Raw genomic sequence first — 22,625 nt, 5'->3', positions numbered from 1 at the left:
CCTGAGGTGTAAGGTGAGAGTGATGGATATGGGAAGGAGCTGAAAACAAAAATTTCAAAGGGAGGATGAAATGCAAGATAACTAAATTCCCAACTTCGCGTACACCAAACTGCATCAGACTTCCTGAGAAGTGTGAGGCAGATCACTGAATCTCTCTGTGTACCTGTAAAGTAGCTGTAGGCAGGTCTTCTCTGGTCAGGCATGCACAAAAGAAGAGGTGAAGGAAGAGAAGGGTGAACTCACCTTTCGGGATGCCAGGAACTCCATGCCACGTGCAACCTGGAAGCTGTAGCAGATCAGGTCTTCCATAGTCAAGGGACTTTGCCACAAGTCATCCACTGTCCAGGAGTACAAGAAAATAATTAGACAGAGAGCAGTCTCTTGTCCTCCTTGAATTGCTCTGGGGCTGTGGGATATAACTAGCCCTTTTATGAGATAAAGTTAGTCCTCAGTGCTAACTGGAGTAGACAGCTCCTCTCTAGGATTTTCTGCTTGGGTGACAAAGAACACATGGCAGGAACCTGATGAAGTGTGAGGAAAATGAGTCCAGCCTCCAGCACGTTTCAGTCAGGCAGAGCTGGGGGTAACAGGGCTGGATGGGACTCTGAAGGTCAGCTCATTGTTCCCATCCTAGGGAGGACCCACTGATGTCCCCCTAAATTCTCCTTTCTTTTAGCTAAAAAAATTCAAAATGGTTTAATTCCCCCTTTTGGGTTTCGAGAGTCTGTTACAAGAGACAACTGTTCAGGGAATTGCCACAGAACAGTGGGGTGATCAGCTCCAAGGCTGGGTCCCAGCTGCCCACTGTCATGCTCATTCCCCAGGTTAGCCGAGTCTGGCACTTTTCTGGTGGGCCAGGTGAGGGGCTGCTGCAAGGCTGGAGTATTACCTTCCTGGATCTGCTGTGCTGTCTGGCTCTTGTGCATCAGAAAGCGGTTGAAGATCGCGCTGTCACTAGTCCCAGAACGACTCCTTCTGTCTGCTCTCACTGCCTCCACGATGGACTGGACCTGAATACGCAGCCTGGGAGACTTCTCCTGGCAAGGAGAACAAAAACCTCAGCAGGAACAAACACTGTAACCCCTGCACGCTTGAGCTGCACAATCTTTTCCTGTTGTTAGATTGTAATTCTGGCCTGGAAGCACCTATCTTCCATTGCAGAAATTACATCCTGAATGTGTCCGTGAATCAGGATCACTGTGTAAAGTTGACCTGCGGCTAGAGGGTGTCTTTGTCCCATTGTCACCTTCCAGGCTGTGCATCTTCCTTCTCTAGCCACAAGAAATGTTCCTAGGGGCAAAGGAAGCTACTTACCCTGTAAGGACTGAATCCTTCCCGCTTGGCCCGCAAGTAGTTTGAGAGGTTTCCATACTTGCAGAACTCAACAATAACCATGAGTGGACCTGGAGAGAAGACGCCAAAGGTCAGGGGAAGAGGTAGGGGCTTGGGATAGGCAGAATTTGCCCCAACGCATGTTATGTGCAGTCCTGCTGAGCTGTGGCACCTGTCCTAAGTGCACAAACACACCAATAACATCCACACATGTCCCTGCAGTCACACATGTGGCCAGCAGAAAGGACATGGGACAAGCACTGACCTCTGGAAGCAGACACAGACTATTGCCCTGGGATATTTACCATTGGGTTTGGTACAGGCACCCAGCAAATTCACCACGTTGAGGTGATTCCCGATGTGAATGAGGATCTTCAGCTCTGACATCAGTGCCTTGTGCTCGCTTGCAGTAGCTCCCTCTGGAAACACACAGACCATGTCATGATGCCTTCTCACGGCTTTTCACTCCCCCTCACCACCCTTCTTTTAGCAGACTGTTAATGCAAGTCTTGCTGAGGAGGCTGTGACCCCAAAGCCTTGGTACATTTTGTTACTGCATATTTCCTTATGAAATGTCAGAGCCTTCTCTGGAGCTCCCAGGATCCCTTCCGTCATGCTTACGGTGCTCCCAGAACAAAGGACAAGACAACCTGTGTCCGACAGATTTTTCCTTGTGATAGTTGTGCAGGGAAAGAGATCACCTGAGGCTTACATAGAGATGCACACGTTTGAATCTCTGCCCTTTCAGCCTCCAAAGAGAGATAACAAGCCGTAAAACAATTTGAAAGAAAATTAAAAACAAAAGACATCTGAGTCTTTTGATCATGACAGAAGATAAGAACTGTCACAGCTCAAACAGAGAATATCTTTTTATGATTGCTCTCCAGCAGCAAACACAGTGTTGTGCCCCTGCCAGTTCTCTGTACTGTGTTTTCTCCCAGAGTGCCTAATTCGCACTAACTCTTGATCCTCTGTTTTTACCCTCAGGGCTTGTTCTCTGGTTTTGTGTGTCTTTTTCATACTTCTCTGCTTCCCTATATGCATTTTGCCTTACTTGGGAGTTTGTAAATTTAGTCTGAGAGAGAGAAGCATGCTCTTGAACTGCAGCTGATGGGCCAGGTGAGAGCCGTGCCTCAAAGGACTGCAAAGCAACCTTGCCTGGCCAGGCTTCTCTCCGCATATGCTGTGCAGATCATCTGTGCACTTGCAGTGCTAAGTGCTGCTGAGATGAGCCATGACTTGGTTTCCACATATAGGCCACTGCTGGCCAGACACTGTCTTGGTATTTTGTTGGGTGCCAAACTACAGAATAATGTTTTGGATGTCTGAAAGAGTGGCTATAAAATCTTAAAATCTCACTCTGGATTGATTAGGCTTTGGGTGCAAAGCCAATTCAACCCTCAAAGCTGGGTAAGAGCTGCCATCTGCTTCCTTACCCAACTCTGAACCTGGCCTGTAAACATGAAATACAGGCATATTTGGAAGAAGGCAATTGGGAGCAACACTTCCTTCAGTGACCTGCCAAAGAGGGGCTCTGGATTCTTGTTCTTCCTTTGAGACAAATCTCATTCTTTGCCTTTCTAGACAGCTAAATTTCCTCAAAAGATGGGTTCCCTAAGTCCTGGCTGTCTGCTCTGCCACTTGCTTTCCAGTGCAGCTGAATAGGGCGAAAGCACCCACGTGGGGAGAACAAGATGATCAACCACATTGAGGCCATGAGGCCATAAATTAAAATGCTGGTTCCAGCCTCTCCCCTAATTCAGGACTGTCTCAGGCAGAAGCACCCCAGAGTGCTTGTGGGAGATAAAACATTTTCCAGTGCTTTAACAAATGCTTTATATGAAAGATGGGCATTTATAAGATGGACATGCCCTAGCAGATGCCTCATCCTTTGCTGTCCCCATGGACTCTATATTTGGTTTTTCTCTCCACATACCTTTCAACATTTTGACTGCTACAGTCTCACAGCTGTTACTTTTATTGATCCCAAACGCTGATGCTTCCACCACCTTCCCAAAGGCACCGTGACCCAGGACTTTACCTATAAGCAAGGAGAGAGGTAGTGTGAAGGAAGGCAGGTGTAGCAGATGCAGAATGGAATCAAAAAACCAAAAAACCGCAACAGGAAACCATGGGAACAAGAGAGAAAAAAGGTCATAAAGGAAAAGGAAGGAGTGGAACGTGTGCCCTTCCCAGGTGGCTGCTTGCTCTGGTGGTGAGAATAAGAGAAAGGATGATGGGAGGAACTGAGATAGAGCTGGCATGGACAAAGCTGAGGAAGGAAATGGCCCTGCAGAAATGAGGGGCTGTTTGTTGCCCTCATGCAGAGTGTGTGGGAAAGGTAAATGTGACACCTTGCAGCAGAGCAGTTAGGGCTAACATCACTGCTTTGTGCCTCAAAGGTAGTCTGCAGCCCTTTTAACTCTCCCAGATAGAGGGAAGAGACTGAAAGTGGATGTCTCATCATGAGGATCATGGATGCAGTCCTGGTCCTGAATTTAGGCTACCTGCTGTGGACTGGACTGTTCTGTCCAAGATGGCCAGTTAGAGAATATGGGGATAGGTTTTAAAGCATGCCTAGAGGTCTCCTGGTCTCAGTGATGCCTGTGAAGGTACATTGGTAGAGTCTGGGCTTACAGTTGGGTCAGATCTATCCACAGTCAGACACAAAGAGATCTTCCAGGCACAGCTGGGTTTCAGGGACAGTGTGTAGAAGAAGATGGAGCACCTGAGGCTGAGAGAAGGTATTAAATATGAAGAGGTGTGTAACAAAGCTGGAGGATGAGTTTGCAGGGTTGGTGGGAAGCCCTGGCTGCAGCACGCAGTGGCAGGGAGGGGTCCGGCTCACCTAGGCGCAGGCGGTCCCGTGGGAACTCCCACTTGCTGGAATCATAGGGCAGATACTCGCACTGCTCCTCCAAGGGCACCTCGCCGGGGTCCATGATGATGGAGAGGTAGCCCGTCTTGATGTCTGCATGGGCAGGCTGCAGGAATCAGCCAACACAGAGGGTGAGGAGATGCCTTCCCTGCTCTGGGTGCTGACTCCCAGAGGGATTTGGTTCCTTTGCCTGCCTTTACCTGCTTCCCCCTGGCAAAGGCCATTCCCTGTCACGTCCTTTACCACAGCCCTTATGCACCTTGTTTTTGGCAATGAGAGTTCTTGAAGCAACACTCAATGACCCCCTCATACAGCCCCACACCACAAACAGCCCCAAGTCCTGCTAAGCCACGTCCCCTGCCCTGGGACAGAGACAGTCACGTACCCTTTTGATGTTACAGAAGATGAGGATAAGGAGGATCCAGAAGAAAACAGCAATAACCCCAGTCCCAATCAGGATGACAATCTCCACATTTGTCCTGTCATCAGACCCTGTGGGACAGAAAGGAAATTGTAGCTTTGGAGATTCCCATTCCATGCCCCAGCTCAGCTGTCCCTTGTGGCCTGGTTCAGGATGTAGGGAGGCCGAGGAGATGTGTTTGCCTGAGCTAAACACGCTCTGGACTACAGCACCTGCTGTGACAACACCATGACACCAGCAAGGCCAAGGGGCTTTCACTGCCTCCTGCTGCCTGGTGTCACAGAGAAGAGGCATGGGACCTTGGCCACCCTTCTACTCCACCATTTCATCCCCAGGGATGTTGTGGCTGCTGGTACCTTCCACGGAGACGCTGGCTGAGGAGTTCACACAGCCCTTAGCGTTGCAGACGCTGCACAGGTAGAGCCCAGCATCCTCCTCCCTCACCCTCTGAATGCTCAGTCTCTGGTTGAAGTCTGCCAGGTCGATTCCTGTAAAGCACAGAAGGTTGTGGTCACTCACAATGAGAGGGGATTAGTATACTGGACTCATTCACACTCAAAATAAGGCTCCTATTTTTCAGCTGGTACATTTTAGAGAGCAAAGTGAAATTGCACCAGCTGGTAGAGGCTCTCTTCTGTAGACTGATAATAGCCCCAGAAATACCCTGGAGGGTCCTTCCCCAGGAAGCGTTTGGAGGAGACGAAACCCTGCAGACAATGCTGGATGGGAACTGTGCCCAGGGAGTCCAGCTGGTGTGTCAAGCTCTGCTTCAGCTCCAGGATCTTTTCCTTTCCCTCTGCAATTAACCTGGATCCTTCCCGTGTTCCTACCATAGGATCTGGGTTTGTCTCTGCACGAGCAGAGATGCCAGGCACTGGGCTGGGAGTAAGAAGATGAATGATTTATCTCTCTCTGCTCTCCAGCTGAATGTGCACATGCACAGAAAGAGCTGAGCCAGGCCCTAGGGCATAGACTTGGCTGGCAAGAGTGCATCAAACTGGGATAGAACATGATCAAAAACAGAGTTCAGCCAATTCAGAGAATGGGCCCCTTTGCCTGGGCACAGCAACTCCCAGAACCCAGCAGTGTTCAAATCTCTAGCTTCTGGACATGGTGCCCTGCCTTTGATTCACCCCCAGCCCTCTGTACCTGACACTTCTTCCACCAGTTTCTCGTCTTTGTACCAGCTGATTTCAGGAACATGGTTGCCGTCCACCTTACAGCGCATCTCTATGGAGTCGCTGACGTTCACCCAAATGTCTGTCAGGTTCTGCTTGAGGCGGGGGATCTCCAGGGCTGGAGGAGCAGCACAAAGAGGAGGAGGGGAAAACGGGAAACTGATTGATCAAAAGAATATCTGTGTTCCTGGGAGGCTTTGGGTCTCTGAACCCTGCTGAAGGGTGTCTTGAGAACCCAGGTACCCTGCCTTTGCCACCTTGAGTTTAGCTTGCTTGCATGGCTTTCCCTGGGGATGGACTGGGAAGCTGATGGCAACAAGAGCACCACCTCTCCTCCGTCACTCCCGCCTGCCCTGCGGACCCTCACCCTGCACAGAGATGTATTTCTTGTGGCAGTGCTTCTCCCGGGTCTTCCTGTTCTGCACCTCACACACGTAGTCTCCCTCCTCGCCCAGGGAGATGTTTGGGATGGTGAGCAGCAAGGTTGCATCATTGGAGTCAGGCTGGAAGCGCAGCTCCCCCTGCATCTTGGTGGCATAGTGGTGGACGTTCTTGCAGTCCAGCACAAGGGGGTTGCCCTCCTCGTCGTGGAGCTTGGAGAGGTTCAGCCGATACCACTGCAGGTTCTCATAGGTGTAGTTGTCTGCGTTGCAGCTCAGCTGTAGGTCCTGCCCCTCTATGGGCTCCTCTGAAGGCTGGGACTCAATCTCAAACCCATCTGGAATGGCTTTCAGGAAGGAAATGAACATGTGAATGAGGTTTCATGGCTGAGCTGCCAGACACAATGAAATGGTCTCTTTGGACTCAGCTCTCTGAGACTTCTCTGTCTTCATTGAGGGTAAAGGAAACCAATCTAGAACAGAACTGTGAGATGCAGTCTGCCAGCAACCAATGGCTTTAAGCCCAGTGAGTGCTAAGGGATATGCTGAATTCCCAGGTTCAAATTAAGATGGGGTCACAAGAGAAACACAAGTCTGGGAGGTCTGAATTAGGCTGTTACAGCTCTTGGCTCAGCTGCAGCATTCTGTATTGCACACATGCCTGTTTTTACGCATGCAAGCAGCTACACAGCCAGGTCAGACAACTGCACACGCAGAGAATTACTGGAACAGCAACTGAAGATGTTCATCTGTCTCCACAAAAGCTGGTGGCTCTGACAGCACAGGTAGTACCTACAGGGGCCTTGAGCCCAGGCTTCTGGGGTCTGCCCACAGAGGGACGAAGGTAAATCTCTGCTGTGCTATTGGTGGGGTCCATGTCCCCAGTGAACAGGGTCAGAATCCTGCCAGCACTGGGTACCGCTGGCAGGAATCTTATGCAGCCCCATATGAGCCACGACTCCAGCTCATGCTGCTGGGCTCCCAGCTTCCTCCTGCCACCAAAATCCCCTGGGGACCCTGCCGAGGGACTCAGGCCAGCAGGACCCTGTCTGGCGCGGGTCGGGCAGTGCCACTAGAGGATGCTCTTGGACCAGGCACATCCCCAGCCCAGAAAGCTGCCTGGGCCTGCGCCAGCAAGATGTCCCCCTCCCAGGACCTGCCAGGGCTGCTCCAGGACCTGGGCACAGGGCAGCGCTGGCTCGTCCCCAGGTCTGCCTGCCAAACTCTGCCTGCACGATCTTCTGCCATGGCTCCAGGCTTCTGCCACTCAGCAGAGCTCTGGGGTGGCCCTGCTTTCCCACTGGCTTCCCTGCCACTGTTCGGGGTGCTAACTGTGAATTGCAGGACCCAGTGGTTGTAGGGTCCTGCCTGTTTCAAGCAGAGAGCTTGGCTGGTGCAGGTGGAGGGGATGTCTGCAGTACTCACTGGTCACGTAGAAGTAGATCAGCCGCTCGTCTCGACCCACTTTATTAGAGGCGATACACTTGTACATAACTGAAACGTTGGCCTCTTGGATGGCCAGTTTGCTGACTGTCTGATGAGGGAAGAGAACAAACAAAGGAGTTAGGAAAGGCAAGAGTGAAGGGAAGTAGCATCAGTGCTACTCTCTGCCAGCCAGCAAAGCACACAGGCCCCACTGCACAAGGACCCCAGGCAGCAGCTGTACCTGGGAAAGGGTTATGCAAAAATAGCCCCTTATTCAATAGCCCTTTGTGCATGTCAACTCATGGACTGGCTCTAGAAACAGCAACATGGTTTTATTCCTGATCTCTGCTCGTTTTTATGGATCTCAGCCAGCACAGATGCCTCTCCATGGGAGCAAACTTCTTGCTGAGCCCCTTGGGTCACTGTAGGGATAGGCCTGTGCCCAGCAAGGAGGACATGAACAGGATGCAGGACCGAGGGAGTGGCTAAGCTCCTGCCAAGCTTTGTAAAAGTGGGGAGAAAGGGAAGGGGCACTGAGGCTTTGATTCCCTGAGCCCTCTGCAGCTAAGTGACTACTTAGTGTCCAACAGAATTCAGTGGCATTTGTAGGTACTTACAGACCTGCAAGCACTCCTTTTATCCATAAGGGGAAATCAAACCTGTGGAAGTCTCCCAGCTCTCATCACTTCAGGAAGAGCTGTCATCTTCTCCCTTTAAATTCCAAGTGTACATAGACATGGTCCTAAAAGCTTCCTCCTCCCTCCTTCCAGCGAGACATGACTAAGACTGGGTGAACAGCCAGGCTGCTGTCCTGTGGGAGCACTGACCCAGGAGATGCTGCCACCAAATGAGCCAGGAAAGGCAGCTGGGGAGTGAGGCTGCTCTCCTCCTGCCGGCTTACGCTGCACACGTGAGAGCTGCCAAATGTGCTACAAGCACTCCCCTTAGAGGACATCTGCAGTTTGAAGCGCAGGTTTCTCCTCCCTCCCAGTTTAAATGACAAGTTAATCACATGCAAAAATCTAATAATTTTTAAATGCAAAAGAAAATGTGTTCTTAGTAGTTTCCCTAAACTACTTTGCCTTTACTATTCATCCCATGGACTTTGGGAAGCACTTCTGTTCTAAGTGGCAATGTTTTAGCTTGTGTCAATCAGAAGGAACGGTCATTCATTCAGTGCATATTCAATACAGCTGAAGTGCCATTATGATTAGTACTTTTGTGCATTGCCTTTCTATTTCTTGGGGTTATTCAATACAGCTGAAATATTGCTGGCACCTTTGTGTGCTGCCTTTCCTGTTTCTGGGGGATTTTCCTTCTAGTCTGTGCTGTTACGTTTGAGTTAGGGTTTCTGGATTTGACATCATCCTGCTGTCTGCAGTGCATGGCTGTGCACTACACACCCTATGCCTCACTCTGGCCTTTCCAGACAAAACAAAAAACAGAGGAGATAAGAGAAGACAGGAAGAAAGGAGAAGGTGGGGAGCATAAGAAGATTTGAGGAAAAAGCATCCCACCACAAGTGGAACAGCTCTCTTATCCCAGAGCTCTTGCACATCCCTGGCCTGCACAACCTAAGTTGGATCTCCAGGACAGTTATAACCAATCGATGGAATGAGAAGGACACAGCTGAGCAGCAGGAGGAAGAGGAAGAAAAAAGGGAAAAGATCAAAAGGGACCAAGACGAGAGTCACATCTGGAGGGGGACACAAGGGCTTTTCATCCAGGAGCTCCCACCACCCCTGCTTGCCTCCCCGGGGGACACAGGTCCCTGCCTCTCCCTTTGGCTGCTCTGGGAGGAGCAGCATCTGCCCCTGCCACCTTTTTGGCAGAGTGACGAACTGCCGGCCAGGCCAGGGGACGGGAAGTGCCTTTGGAGGTGTGTAGGAAAACAGGAAGTGACTTTCGGAAACGGGGGCCTGTTTGTTTGTTCTGCATCCCTCTGCAAGCGGCTGGTGCCCGACACTGGCAGGAACAGGAACCCCGTCATGGCGCAGACCTGACACTCATGGCTACCAGAGAGACAGAAAGAAACAGGCAGCGAGCAGCGTTTGGTAGTTTGCAGGTCACACACTGCAATGAGGGAGAGATGTTCCTTCCAGAGAGGAAATGCTGTGATGGAGAAGTGGGTTCTGCAGGGCACACGTGCTCTCAGTCACAAATACGCAGCGGATGGACGCCAGCTTCTCTGTACCACCCTCGCCCCACTGGGATGGGGACAGCTGGATGAAAAGCTCCCCCACACACATCCATATTCCCAAGGCCAGAGATTTCCTGGTCAGTCTGTGACTCCTGCTCTTCTATCCCAGCTGCTGAGGCTGCTCTGCGGGGTTTGGCTCTCCCAGAACAGCTCATGCAAGAGGGCTCAGAAATGGCCCCGGGAGCCCCCAAAGCACGTGCTCCCCCATGCCTCCCTAGCTGGGTGCTCTGTGTTCAGCAGCGATCGGTGTAAACCCTCCTGTGCAGTCAGCCCCAGCAGGAGCCTCTCTGGACACAGGGTAATTTCTCAAAGATGACAGCTCTCCCTCGCCCTGGGGCTGCCTGGTACTGCAGAGCCCCAGAGCTGGGAACGGCTGCTGATGGTTTACTTTAGAAGCAGAGGTGTGAAGCCCTCCCCAAACCTGGTTCTGCCAGGCTTATTTCCAAGCCACTTTTGCTGGCTGATCACAAATGACCCTTTTGAGGGTGCCTGTCTCCAGCTCCCCACTCCAGGATGGGTTTGGGGCTACAGCCTCACCTTGTTCCGCCCCTCCACGAACTCCACCCAGGTGTCGATGCTCTCGATGGGGTTCACCGCGTCCTGCTGAGACACATCTTTCCAGTCCTTGCACTCGGGCATCCGGTCCCGCTGATGGCGCCTTGCTGCCCGGTGCCTGCTATTGCTAATCCAGCAGCCAGGGAGGAGCAGAAGGAAGAGGAGAGAGATGGAGAGAGGGTCAGCTGGGAAAGAGGCATCAAAAATAGCATTGTGTCTGAGAATTGATGACCCCGTCCTTTGACTCTGCAAAATTTTCTGCATATCTTTGTTACACAGTCTTAATGTGTTTTATAAGGGTGCTCTGCAATCACTAGTGAGGCAAACACTATCTATGGATGTGAAAATTGAGGCAGGGAATAGATACTGGTGTCCCAGGCAGTGTCTTCACCCCCAGATCTATGGTTTCATCCTTTCCTGCTAAGGCTGGAGAAAGGAAGGGGTGAAATCCATTCATGTGTGCCTGGGGCAGTCTTGATGCCACTTTGCTCTGCAACAAGGCTTTAAACCCCTGCTGTGACTGAGAGTCAAGGGGAAGCTGAGCACCCAAAAAAAGTGGCAAGGGTGCATGCTGGCAGTGCAGGGCAGAGTGCTCAGTGGGGCAAGCACATTGGCGAGCTGTGTAAACAACAGGAAGCTCAAAAGTAGACTCCTGCATCCTCTGGAGCTATGCTAGGCAGAAATACGGTGGCCTTGGGAGACAGTGCTCATAATTCACGGGCCCCTCTGCTTCCTGACAGGGCCACAGTGCGCTTGCATGCAATGGAGAGCTCTCTGGTGTTCCTGGCTTGGCAACAGCCTGCACAGGGCTGCGGGACCTGGCTTCCTCCAGGCACCCTGATGTCCTCCACCCTGCCTGTTCTGGCTACAAGTCCCCAGCATCCCTCTTCCTTCTTCCTGCAAGGCTGCTGCTAAAAAATGCCACTGCAGCCCTGGCTGCTGCTGGCCCAGCTTCCCGGGGCACAGGCAGTGGGCAAGTGCTCTTCCTGCCTACCTGTCAGTGCTGCCTGCACAAACACCCTCCTGGCAAAGCATCCTGGAAGCTGGCAGGAATCTGGCACTTCCCTTGGATTCAGCAACTCTTCCTCACACACAGCAGCTCTGTTCCTCTGCCTACAAACACTTTTGTTTCCATCATCACCCAGCAGAAGATGAAGGACCAAAAACCCACAGGGACCTTGGTGCAGGAATGGGGTGAACCCGAGCTGCTCTCTCAGAGTCTCACCAAGGGGCTGTGACAATTTTTCCTGCAATCTGCCTTAATTTCCCCATTTGCACAGTTGTCAGTGGTTTTATTGCAGGTGCTGTGAGGTGTGGCCAGGCCATGGACATCCCTTGCCAGATGCAGAGAGCCAAGTATGCAGGGGATGCTCTGGAAGCCCTTGGTGTCTGGGACCAGCCAGGCTGGGCAAAACTCCTACATGGAGCACAAGTGTCTCTGGTGGGTTCCACTCTGTCTCTTTACAGGGCGAGTGGGTACATAGTGCTCTGAGCTATCAGTTCGTGCTGTCCTCCTCTTGCCACATTGTGGCTGGGAGTAGCTTCTCTATTGGTGAGCAAAAGCAAGACAGGATCTGGGACACAACCACGGTCACAAGGAGCCCAGAATGCCAGGCTGGTGGCCTGGTAAGACAAGGGTGTTGGAAGAAATTGCACTTACAGGCTGCGTCGGGAGAACATCCGACAGGGCATCCACGGCCTCCACTGCCACTGGATCACCTCTGGTGCTGGGATGCCGTAGACTGTGCAGGTGAGGGCCTGGGGGCTCCTCCGGGAGTAGATGCTCGGGGAAGAGGCTTCCTTCTCATGGATGCGTGGAGGAACTGCAAGGGTCAGAGTGACACTGTGAGTGGCTGCAGGCTCATCTGCTGCATCCCCAGGCCAGACACAACCCTCCTGAGGCTCATCTATAGAGTCTGGGCACTAAAGTACCATAGCTCTCAGGGCATCTCCTGGGAAGCTCAAACCTGCAAGGCAGAGCAGGTTATACTCAGGCAGATTTAAGTGATCTCCTTTCTCCTTCCTCTGCAGGATGTGACTGGATGCTGCAGGGCTCAAAGCACTGCCTGGCAGCCCCCAGCACAGGTCTACAGAGCTTGCTGGAGACAAATCTCCAAGCAGCAGCACCCTTACAAGACTTTCTGTGCTGGCACCTGGTTCCTGCATGACAGGGACCAGTTTCTGCCTGGAGAAAACTCCTTGGGAGCTTCCCACCCAGAGGAACTGCTCCAGCTCCAGGCTCCATGTGTGTTGCAGCTGCCCTGCCCTCAAGTCCACATCAGTCAGGGTCACCTTCAGCAGTGTCTCCAGCTGCAGTTGGGAAACAGCCCCTAAGCAAGGACTTATCCTGCCCAGAGTGATGGAGCCAGGAAGAAAACTGTGTCATGTCACCCAGGCCACAAGGAACCGGCCTCACTGTAAACAGAGCATCCCTCAACAAAGCAGGAGGAGATGATGTAGGTACCAAGTGCTTTAGAACATCAATGGGGACTTGGTCTTGGAGCAGCCCCAAGCCTGGGGCCATGGGCTCAGCACTCTCCCCCCAGCCCCAGCCCTGTCCCACTCCCTTACCGTTGACAATTAACTGGAGGCTGATGCGCTTCTCCAGTCCTGCCAGCCTGTTTCGCAGAACCAGTGTGTACGTCCCAGCATGCTGCTCTGACACATCCTTGATCTGCATTGAAGATTGAGATTGCTTGGGAATTAGCTTCCCGTCCTTGTACCTGTGGGGAGGCAGAGAGAAAATGCAGCCATGGGGAGGAAGTGTCCCACTGGCAGCTGGGCGGGGGTTTGCTCATCCCCAATAGAGCAAAGTCAGGGTGCCCCTTGCTGATCCTGGGAACCTCTTCGGAGAGGCCCCTGGGCTTTCCCTGGACCTGAGTTACAGGTCTGCACGTTGTCTTGTACAGCTGGTGTGTGGGGCTGGGGATGTCGCAGCTCTGCCCTGAGCAGTGTGGGGGTGCAAAGGTCTCAGCTCCCAGCCAGCTCTGGTGAACGTGCAGCACAATGTGGTGCACAACCTGACCCTCTTGCCCCTCTGGGCAGCTGTGATCCCGCTGCAGGGGGATGAGGGGCAGCTCCTGTGGGAGCATCACTTGGTCCTTCCAGACAGTGCAGAGCTGCCAAGCCAGGGCAGGACCTTTGCTGCTTCTCTCCGAGACCTGACTTCCTCCAGTCCCAAGCTATGCAGCTGAGAGCCAGGGCAGGTGGGAGAAATTACCCCCATGGGTGGAAAAAAGTGATGTTTGATACTGTCTTGGCCACAGAGGGACCTAGCAAGAAGGCCAGGCTAGGCTTTCCTACTTGGCAGAGGGACAGAGGAGAGAAGATGGCTCAGTTTAAGAAAGATGCGTTACCACTGGAAGTCTGGTGGGGGATAAGCCACAACTTTCACTGGCAGTTTCACGGCTTCATCTCCTGCAGTGGCTTCAATCACTGGGCCCTTTCTCCACTCCACATTGATAAAGGGCTTTTCTGCAAGAAAAACAGTGAGCATGGAGGAGAGGAGAACACAAAAGGACAGGCTGTCACCAGGCTCCACAGGGCCTGAGAGAAAGGACCAAGGACAGGTGGGGAGCTACTGGGGACACAGGGAGGCTGTGCGGCCCCGTGACTTTCCGCTGTAGGAGACAGCTGCCCAGTGCTGCAGCTGCATGTCTCCCAGACCAGCCATGCCACAGGGCCATGAGACCTGTGTGTCCTGCCATCCCACTGGCATTTTGGCCAATTTGGTGTTTGCATCTCTCTCTTGTCGTCTTGGCACCTTGCGGAAGGGCTGAGGGACTGGAAGAAGGCTGGGTCTCACTAAAGCAAAGTGAGATGGAGGTGCAGGAGCCTTGGGCCAAGCGCTGCCTAAGCAGTCTGCTTCTTTTGCAGCTCGGCTCTGGCTGTGGCTCTGTGAGGGAGCGGAAGATGCCGTACCGTGCACAATGACGTCTGTGCTCTCCTCCAGCATCTGGGCACCGTTGGTGGCAGTGCATGTGTACTTGCCCAGGTCCTGCTGGCTGACATTGTGGAGGGTCAGGATACTAGAGAGCTCTGTGTGTGTCTGCAGGGACCGGCGCTCAGGCTCCATCACTGCCCGCTGCGTCTGTGGGAGGTGGCAGAAAGAAGGAGTTGAAAGAAAGGGAAGGAAAGGCAACAAGCCCTGCGTGACTGACCATGTGAGGCTGGGGCCAGAGTTTAGCACATGGTTTGCTCTGGTCTGTAGCCCAGTGGTCAGGCTGGGAGCCCTATAGGTACATGAACAGAGTGATGCCCTCAGGGGACTCCTCTATCTCACTGTTCACAAGAGCCAGAGTCTACCATGGGGGGAAAACACAGCAGGAAATGGACCCCCTCACAGGTTCTTGGTAACCAGGGCTGTGTGGCTAGAATAGCTCCTTTAAAGCCAACAATATTTGCTTTGGATTTGCACTGGTGGAAGTGAGGCCAGTGTTTGCTCAGGAGAGCCCCAGAGCAATAATATCTCAGCAAGGAGGGTGCTTTCTGCTGGGAAAAGGGGTTTTCCCTCTGCCAGCCTTCTGCTGCAAGAGAGAAAAATGGGAAAGCACTCTGACCGAGATGTCCAGGGCACAACATGGTTAGGGATCATGAAGCAGAGCCCTGCCAATGATGTGAAGAGGAACAACAAAGAGGCAGGAGGGGACAACTCAGAGGGAAGTGGTTTAATGCACGGGGAGCTGCTATGTTTGCTGGTACCTGTTTGCCAGGGTAAGTCCACTGGAAGCGGACACCAGAGTTGAACTCAGCCCACACTGTGCAGTTCAAGACCAGCTTCTCTCCCACTAGCAGCTCCATGGCTTTCTTGGGATACAGCTGGATGTCGTACAGCTCACTCCCTGGTGCAGAAGAGGCAAAGAAAAGACATTTCTGATCTGTTAAGTCTTTGGCTCAGATTATGCAGTTACAGCAGGCTTGGGCATGATGTCCTGCTGCTTGGTGTATCTTTGTCTGGCACGCAGTGAAGGAGATATAAGCACCATGCAGAGTATGTGTTGCTAAGAAGGACCACAACAACCCCATGAACTACACTGATGGACTTTAGAGTCATCCAAACTGCCCTCTCGCACACTCCCAAATATTCACCTGCTATATGGATGATGAAGAAATTGGATTTGAAGACCTTCTTATCAATGATGGTCTCACACTGGACGAACAAGGAGTCCCTGATCAAGTGTGTGGGTACCTGCACCCCCTTCTTGTTGTCCCAGAAAGTATTTTTCCCATCAGGGTAGATGAGGGAATTTTGCTGGAAGAAATCAACATATTACCAACTGAAATAAGAAGATAACAACATTCCCGCCCCTTCCAGGCTTTGCACTGGCTAACACATCCCCTTTGTGAGAAGAAACGATGCAGCATCATGCTGTGCTGGCCTCTCACCCACTCCCCCCGAGGGTTTGTCATCTAGGAATCCCCTACACCCGGAGCAGTCGAGTAGCTGTGTCCTGCACCATGAGCCTCCCCATCTGCAGAGTGGGCCAGAGACTTCCAGGAATGGAAACTTGTAGTGATAGCTAAGGAAACTGTCCCAAACATCAGCCCCACTGGGATGAATGCTGACCTTGGGTAGTGTCCTTCCCGGGCAAGGGAAAGGTCCTTGTCCCCCAGAGTGTCCCTGGAGGACTTTGTACAATAGTAACACTCATCCTGGAAGGATGTATTTGCGTTGTAAAAAAAAAAAAAAAAGGCACAAACAAACTGATAACAGAGTTGTTTTTAGTCGTCAACCCCAGGGCTGCAGTCTCCTCCCTTGTGGGGATGCTGACCACCTAGGGGGCTTGTAGATCACAGAGATCAGAGCAAAGAGGGGATGCTGTGGGGAAATGGGATTAAAACAAAGTCTTGTTTTGTTACATAGAGCTCCAGGGAAGAGAAGTAAGGTTGGCAGGAAACCCGTGGGGTCTGCCCAAGGGAACTGGACAGCACAGCTTCAACCAGTAAATAAAATGAGGAAGCCAGTGGCTTGTACTTTCCATGGAAAATGTATCCCATGCATTTTCCATTCCTGGCAGTGCCTATCCTGCTTCCACTCAGGTGATTACAAAGGCAGAACAAATGCAACACAACTCAGTCTGGAGTCTTCCACTGGCTGAGCTCTCACCGAAATCAGTGTGACGTTAAGATCTGGGACGGACACGAGGCATGGTACCCAAGTGTTCTCCTTCTTGCTAATGAGTAGGGTCTCCGGCTTGTTGATAAATGGCTGTTCAAAATCTGATGAAGAGATAGAAGAAGAAGAAGAACAACTAGAGACAAGAACTGGGGAGAGGGACCAGCCAGAAGAAAAGGAGGCTTTCTGGCTTTCTTCAATACAGCATCAGTTTGCCAGAGGGAGCGGTGCTGAGCTGGACAGCCCATCTGCAACGTGTGACAGTTGGAGGAGACACCTGGAGCTCGGGAATGCAAAGGGAGCAGCCGAGGCAGTCGCCTCTGCACCAAACACTGTACGGGTGGAGCAGCACTTGTGTGATGTTTGGGCAGTGCTGGAAATGACCTCCCCTTTCCTGGCCCCCTCAGGGCCTCTGCCTGGGTCTGACCCTTTGTGAAACTGGCACATCTCAGTCCTGGGCTCAGTGCCTGCCCAGCTGGTGACAGTGTGTGGACCCATGGCGGGGACAGCGTGGGGCTGTGCTGCCCTGGTGCAGCAGTGGCAGCATGACCTTCCAGGGCGAGGAAATGATCCGCAACAGAATGGTATGCAGATGTCATCCTGCAGCCACCCCGGCCGGCAGATAAACAGATGAGCTGAGCTTTCCAGGGCTGCCACCCCACTGCTTCCCAACTGCTGCAAGCACAAATATTGACAGGAAGAGCAAAACCACCCCAAATTAATCAGCAAAATGACTTAGCAAGGCCAGGGGTGTTACTCTAAACTCAACGTGGAGAGAACACCAAGAAGCAAAGTGTCTGCAGAAGGGGCTGCCCCATCCTGCTCAGTGTGTTGCTTGTGTCAAATGAGAAAAGCCCAAGTAGGGCTTTGTGGTGGAAGGGAGTTAATGGCAGCATATAAAGGAGATTTGTTGTGGCCCTGACCCGTCATGCCAGGCACCATCCAGTCACAGAGCACAAAGTCCAACCCAGTCCCAAAGAGCTGGCAAGCTACCAGGGCAGCACAGACCCCATTTCTGATGCTCTCTCAGATACACTGGAAAGAGCTGGTGAGATCAAGATGCAAAAGACACTTGTACCCCAAGCCATGGCTGGCTGGGGTAAAAGGACAAGTCAGAAATGAATTTGGCAATGATTCCCATTTGGGGATCCTGCTTTTCAAATCACATTGGGCCCAACCCAGTGCTCACTGTGTTAAGTGTATAAGGGAATTCCTTTAATTTTTGATCTATAAAGCTGTTGCTCCAGTGAGTGTCATGTTGCAAAGACTTACTCTTGGTGAAGCACTTTTTTCTACAGCTTGGGTGAAACAAGCCATGCACGGGAAACGTGTTGGTCAGGTCCTATGAAAATATTGATTTCCCAGAGAATTCTTATCTTTATTTCCTGGGATTTTGTGCTACCACAGGATTGCTGTCTTCTGAAATCATAGATTTGTTTCTGAGTATGAACATGTACCTCATTCCTCTCCTGAGACCTGGGCACATGAGAGGGAGGAGGTACACAACTGCCAGAGGTAAGAGACTATGAGGGCCACTCCAAGCTCACATGGCAGCCAAGAACGAACTGATTTACTGGGCTGGTCTTGCTGCCAATGAGCTTGTGATTCATGCACTAACTCCCCTCTCTGACCACATCACATATTTTCTGTAAGGCTGTCTTAATGACTCGGATGGGAATAATTTAGCATCTTCTTCATTAATATATGCTAAGCTTTATGAGATGAGGGCTGTACATATCCTATTCCACCCTGATGAGGCATTCTGTATGTTTACAGTGCTATCTGTAGCTGTAATAAAACACACACCTAACCGGACACATGGGAAATGAGACATATGAGTGGGGAGTTCACTTGAGAACTGAGCTGCAGGTAAAATACAGAAAACCCAATTTTCCAGCCAAGCACAGATATTTTGTTTCTGGCAATTCCACCAAGCTCTCAACATGAGAAATGAGGTTGATGGATAAATCTGTGGTCTGATCATGCTGTCTCCAAACATCCCTGACACTTACATCAGCCCTTCCAAGCTCTCAAGGGACAGTTCCACATTGCAGCCCAGTTCAGCAGGAACAGGCAGAGCTTTATCTGGATGCTCTGCAATGGCTACAGTTACCGTATGCCTGGGTTTTCCTGACATGTCCCTGTCCTGTCTGGAAAGGCGGATTCTGGGGTTTCCTGGATGTTTGATAGCCATAACAGGGGACAGCTTGATTGGAATGAGTATGAACTTGTGCTGTGCAGCCATGTGCACAGCAACACTGCAAGGTGTTGGCTGGATCTGTTGCACACACGCTGTCCACAGGCACTGTGAGTCCCATGGGCCCTGACAATGTGGGATTTATTGCCCCTAAACTACATGTGCATGCGTGCTGCTGTCTGGTAAACAAGAGAGTCATTACTGAGCTGCAGATGAGGCTGGAGGTGAGAAAAGGTGGACAATGGAGTGAATTAAGTTACGTTTTCAGGATCACACAGAAAATCAGCCTCTTGCAAATGCCTTCTCTGCATGTAAGCCTGTCAGGTTGTACTTCTTTTTAGCACGTGTAAGAAGCTTTCTGCCTTCATCCTGATACAACACTCTAGAGTGTCTGAACCCGCCTTGTCCAACATGTCTGGGATCTAGGGAAGCTCTGTCCTGTATTAGGATGGGCAGCAGAGCCTATGGGAAGAGGAGGCAATCGCCCAAACAGACCCCAGTTCCTCTCCAGCAGCTGCCCAGCTTTTCTGATTTGCCTCTGCATTTTTCTCTGCATAGCTGCAGAGGCAAATTTGGCTTTGCCCTGGGACTTCTGAAAAATGCATCTTGTATGTCATGACCTGCCTGGCTCATGACAACTGCACCAACTAATAAATGGGGGCGGAAAGAGAAATAGTTCAGCCAACTGTTTCCAGGGGACAGTGCTCATTTATCTTGCTAGAGCAGGCTGTGAGCAGTGGGGGAGATGGCAGAGGAGCCCCTGGGTCATGGGGAAACTGAGTATTGGCCCTGCAGCCACTTGCGGTTCCACCTCCAAGCCTGGTGGACCAGCCCTCCTCCTCCAAAACTTGTCTTACGACCCTGGTGCATGGGCAGCCTCTGCTCAGGCAGTGTGGAGAGGAGCATCTGGATCTGCCATGGTGGGGTGGCTCCAGGGCCATCCAGCCTGGGGACAGCAGGAGGCTGCACATGGTGTGTCTGTGCCACTCCTCCTCTCTCTCTCTCAACTCAGCTTTACAGAATGTTGTCATCCCTAGTTACTAGCATCTCCGAGAGCCCCCAGCTGCCCAAAAGCTAACTCTTGTGCTTTTTTTAGCAGTTGAGAGTCCCTGAGGCCCGGCTCTCACTCCTTAAATTCCTGCATTCCAGCCCAGCTGGAGTGATGCCCCCCGGCTGGGACATAATTGAATCCCAGGCACTGCTGCCATTCCCCAGAAATGGACGGATATTGGTTCCCTCAAAGTGCAGGGAGCAAGCCCTTGGCCCCTTCCCTGAGCCAGCAGCAGCCACGTTCTGCTCTAGGAGGCCAGGGGGCAGATGGGTTTTTTAATCTTCCTGATATTATACTGGTGCATAGACTGCCCCTGAGTTCCCCCAGCCTGAAGGTGCACACCGATGGATGGCTCTTACCTCTCACAAACACATAGGTGCTGACTGCTGTGGTGCCCTCAATTTTAGCATCAATGTACTTGTAGTAACAGCGGTAGTAACCCGTGTCGTTCGCCTGGGTCTCTGTCAGCATCAGGACCTTGCAGTACGGCTTCATGCCAGTCCCCTCACAGTCTTCTTCTCGGATTGCCCGGCCGCTGATGGGGGCTGCTGAGGCCACCAACTCAGTCTCCTTCTCCTTCCCAGCAGGGTCCACCTTGACCCCAGGCCACGACCACTCCAAGGGGTGCTGCCCTCTAGACATGGGCAAAGAGGAGAGTTAGCTTTGGGGGGCAGCAGGGTGAATGTGATGTGGATTTCACTGCCCTGTGTCACCCAGTGCGCTCTGCACATGGCCCATCCAGGCACCGCTCTTGGGCTGTGCTAAGGAGGAACGGCCATCCTGCCAGATGGAAAACAGGCACGAGGAGATGGCAGGCAGCTTCACTAATCGCTGGGCAAGTAGAGGCTCATCCCCTTCCCCAGGCCACCTCTCCAGCCATGCTAAGCTGTAAGATATCAGCCCACTCACAAAGACATCCCCCCTCCCATGACTGTTGATGCCAGGACAGCGAGTGACACAGGGGTCCTCAGGGAAAGGCTCCATTTATTTTCTATTCCCTCTCATTATAAGAAGGGTTCAGAGCTATTAAAAAAACACATGGATGTGATGAGTTCCTTTGGCTCAGTGCAGCTGCTGGCTGGGGCTTGTGATGTGATGAATGGAGTGGGAAGGAGAATGAGGGAAGGAGAGCAGACTGGAAAAAAAATGCTAAAGAAAAAAGCAGGAGGGAGTCAGGGATAAAACACAGAGAGCAGAAAACAAGGGGAGGCTCAGCTGATCACATTCTCTCCAGTTACCAGCTGTTATTTCCTTCCCTGCTGCTGTGGGAGGGGGTTCCTTGCTCTGCACAGCCCCCTGCAGCCCCCTCACCCCCCAGCACACTCCCCACACTGGGGCTGCTGCCCCTTCCCGCTCTGCAGAGACACGGAGCTACAGACACCCCTCCGAGGGCATGACCACAGAGCCTGTTCACCAACAGTCCAAAGACAAACGGAAAACTCCAGGAACTGCAAGAAACCCCCAGACAGAGCTTGCACGTGTGCATTTATATATAGCTGAGGATCTCCGGAGCGGGATGCTTGCATATGCACATGTATGCACACGCCGCCATCCCTTGCTATAACTGCACTTGTTTACTACAAACAAAACAAGCTTTTCTTCCATGCTGGTAGTTTCCTTCTTTGAAATCAGAGCCCTTTTCAGAGGAAGGCCTAGTTCCCCCTTGAAAGTTTGCCAGTGTAGCTGAAAGTCACTTAAGAATGTGGAGAGAAAAAAAAAAAAAGGAAAAAAAAAAGACATGGCAAGAGACAGCTGTGGGGGTAAAAATGGCCTTTTGTCAGCACCGTTTGCTCTATTAGGAGAAACCGGGTTCATCTATTATTCAAGTTGGGAATTGGTGTGTTGGCACATGCAGCTCCCTCTGCCAAGGCAGCTCTGTGGGCAGATGCTTTTAAGCACAGCCAGACTGTGGCTGTCACCAATAGCTTGATCCAGCCAGCAAGGGACAGCTAGTGGAAGTGAGATAAGGTGCCATCGGAGAGCACAATGGCTCAGATGCAATGAGGGTAGGATTTCTGTCCAAGCGCGGGGAAAAGAGCTGCCCCTTTGTATTTGTCTTCAGCAGCTGGTTTATCTTCCTGCAGACTTTGCTTTCTTCCAGCTCCCACTGCCCAGCTCTCCAAGGATGAATTTGGAGGCAGTATGCTGTGCTCTCCCTGTGTCACCAGGCACAAGGGCTCCAGAGGCAGTGACGTGCCCTTGGGGACAGCCATGCAGCCCCTCTGATCCAGCTCAAACTTCTGCGTTCACTAAAAGTGCCATCAGTGCCTGAGGCAAGACTGGAAGTACAGCTCTGGTGGCTTGTGTCCATGGTTCACAGAAGACTTTTCCAAAGGATCAGAGTCTCACAAACACTTTGATAAAAATAAGACTCTTGAACTTTGAGTTTTTCCCATCCTATGCATGCACAGGGAAAATAATAGTGAATCGGATCACCAAACCAGTAACACTCGGTGCCCTCTGCCATGCCCATTGCTGCTGCACCCATGGCCCCACTGCACCAGGCACAGACTCTGGGGCTGTCCCCGCTCTCAGCCCAGAGCCAAGAGCTTCAGATCCCGACTGTGCAAAGGAGCCCCAAAGCCCTTTGCATTTGCTCAGGCATTTTTGGCACTTCACGTGGAGCAGGGTAATTGTGCAAGTCTCCAGCGTTTCCGCTTTCTGTTTGTTTACCCACTGGGATTTTCACGCATTATCAGATCCACTTGTTTTATTAACCATCAAGGCTAGCAGTAGCTGAGTGACACGTATTTATATAAACACGGATGGGCCAGTACAAACAGACCCACAGACCAGCCCACAGGCAGCTCTAAACTAAGGCATTCCTTGCATCATGTGCTGTGCAACCAGATCCAGTGGGGACACAAAGGTGTAGGCATTAGTGAATCCAAGT

At 51.8% G+C, this 22,625-nt stretch overlaps 1 protein-coding gene across 6 annotated transcripts in view; it reads right to left on the bottom strand.

Annotated features, from left to right (window-relative positions):
- Nucleotides 1-22,625, bottom strand: part of FLT4 (fms related receptor tyrosine kinase 4) — a 58,291-nt gene that overhangs the window by 9,619 nt on the left and 26,047 nt on the right. For all 6 annotated transcript variants that reach the window (XM_065029792.1, XM_065029791.1, XM_065029790.1 and 3 more), the window contains exons 3-22: nucleotides 20,092-20,366; nucleotides 16,476-16,588; nucleotides 15,458-15,620; nucleotides 15,071-15,210; nucleotides 14,291-14,459; nucleotides 13,726-13,843; nucleotides 12,941-13,092; nucleotides 12,030-12,192; nucleotides 10,352-10,496; nucleotides 7,615-7,723; nucleotides 6,177-6,536; nucleotides 5,781-5,927; nucleotides 4,988-5,119; nucleotides 4,596-4,702; nucleotides 4,181-4,316; nucleotides 3,269-3,373; nucleotides 1,638-1,751; nucleotides 1,315-1,403; nucleotides 890-1,037; nucleotides 244-338 (exon numbers count right to left, since the gene is read on the bottom strand). In XM_065029792.1, the coding sequence (XP_064885864.1) occupies nucleotides 244-338; nucleotides 890-1,037; nucleotides 1,315-1,403; nucleotides 1,638-1,751; nucleotides 3,269-3,373; nucleotides 4,181-4,316; nucleotides 4,596-4,702; nucleotides 4,988-5,119; nucleotides 5,781-5,927; nucleotides 6,177-6,536; nucleotides 7,615-7,723; nucleotides 10,352-10,496; nucleotides 12,030-12,192; nucleotides 12,941-13,092; nucleotides 13,726-13,843; nucleotides 14,291-14,459; nucleotides 15,071-15,210; nucleotides 15,458-15,620; nucleotides 16,476-16,588; nucleotides 20,092-20,366 (2,980 nt within the window). The remainder of the gene's footprint in view (nucleotides 1-243; nucleotides 339-889; nucleotides 1,038-1,314; nucleotides 1,404-1,637; nucleotides 1,752-3,268; nucleotides 3,374-4,180; nucleotides 4,317-4,595; nucleotides 4,703-4,987; nucleotides 5,120-5,780; nucleotides 5,928-6,176; nucleotides 6,537-7,614; nucleotides 7,724-10,351; nucleotides 10,497-12,029; nucleotides 12,193-12,940; nucleotides 13,093-13,725; nucleotides 13,844-14,290; nucleotides 14,460-15,070; nucleotides 15,211-15,457; nucleotides 15,621-16,475; nucleotides 16,589-20,091; nucleotides 20,367-22,625) is intronic.

Source organism: Columba livia, chromosome 14 (assembly GCF_036013475.1).
Source record: "Columba livia isolate bColLiv1 breed racing homer chromosome 14, bColLiv1.pat.W.v2, whole genome shotgun sequence".
Lineage (NCBI taxonomy): Eukaryota > Metazoa > Chordata > Aves > Columbiformes > Columbidae > Columba > Columba livia.
Note: the sequence above shows the minus strand (reverse complement) of the source record. Positions and strands in the feature narration are given on the sequence as shown.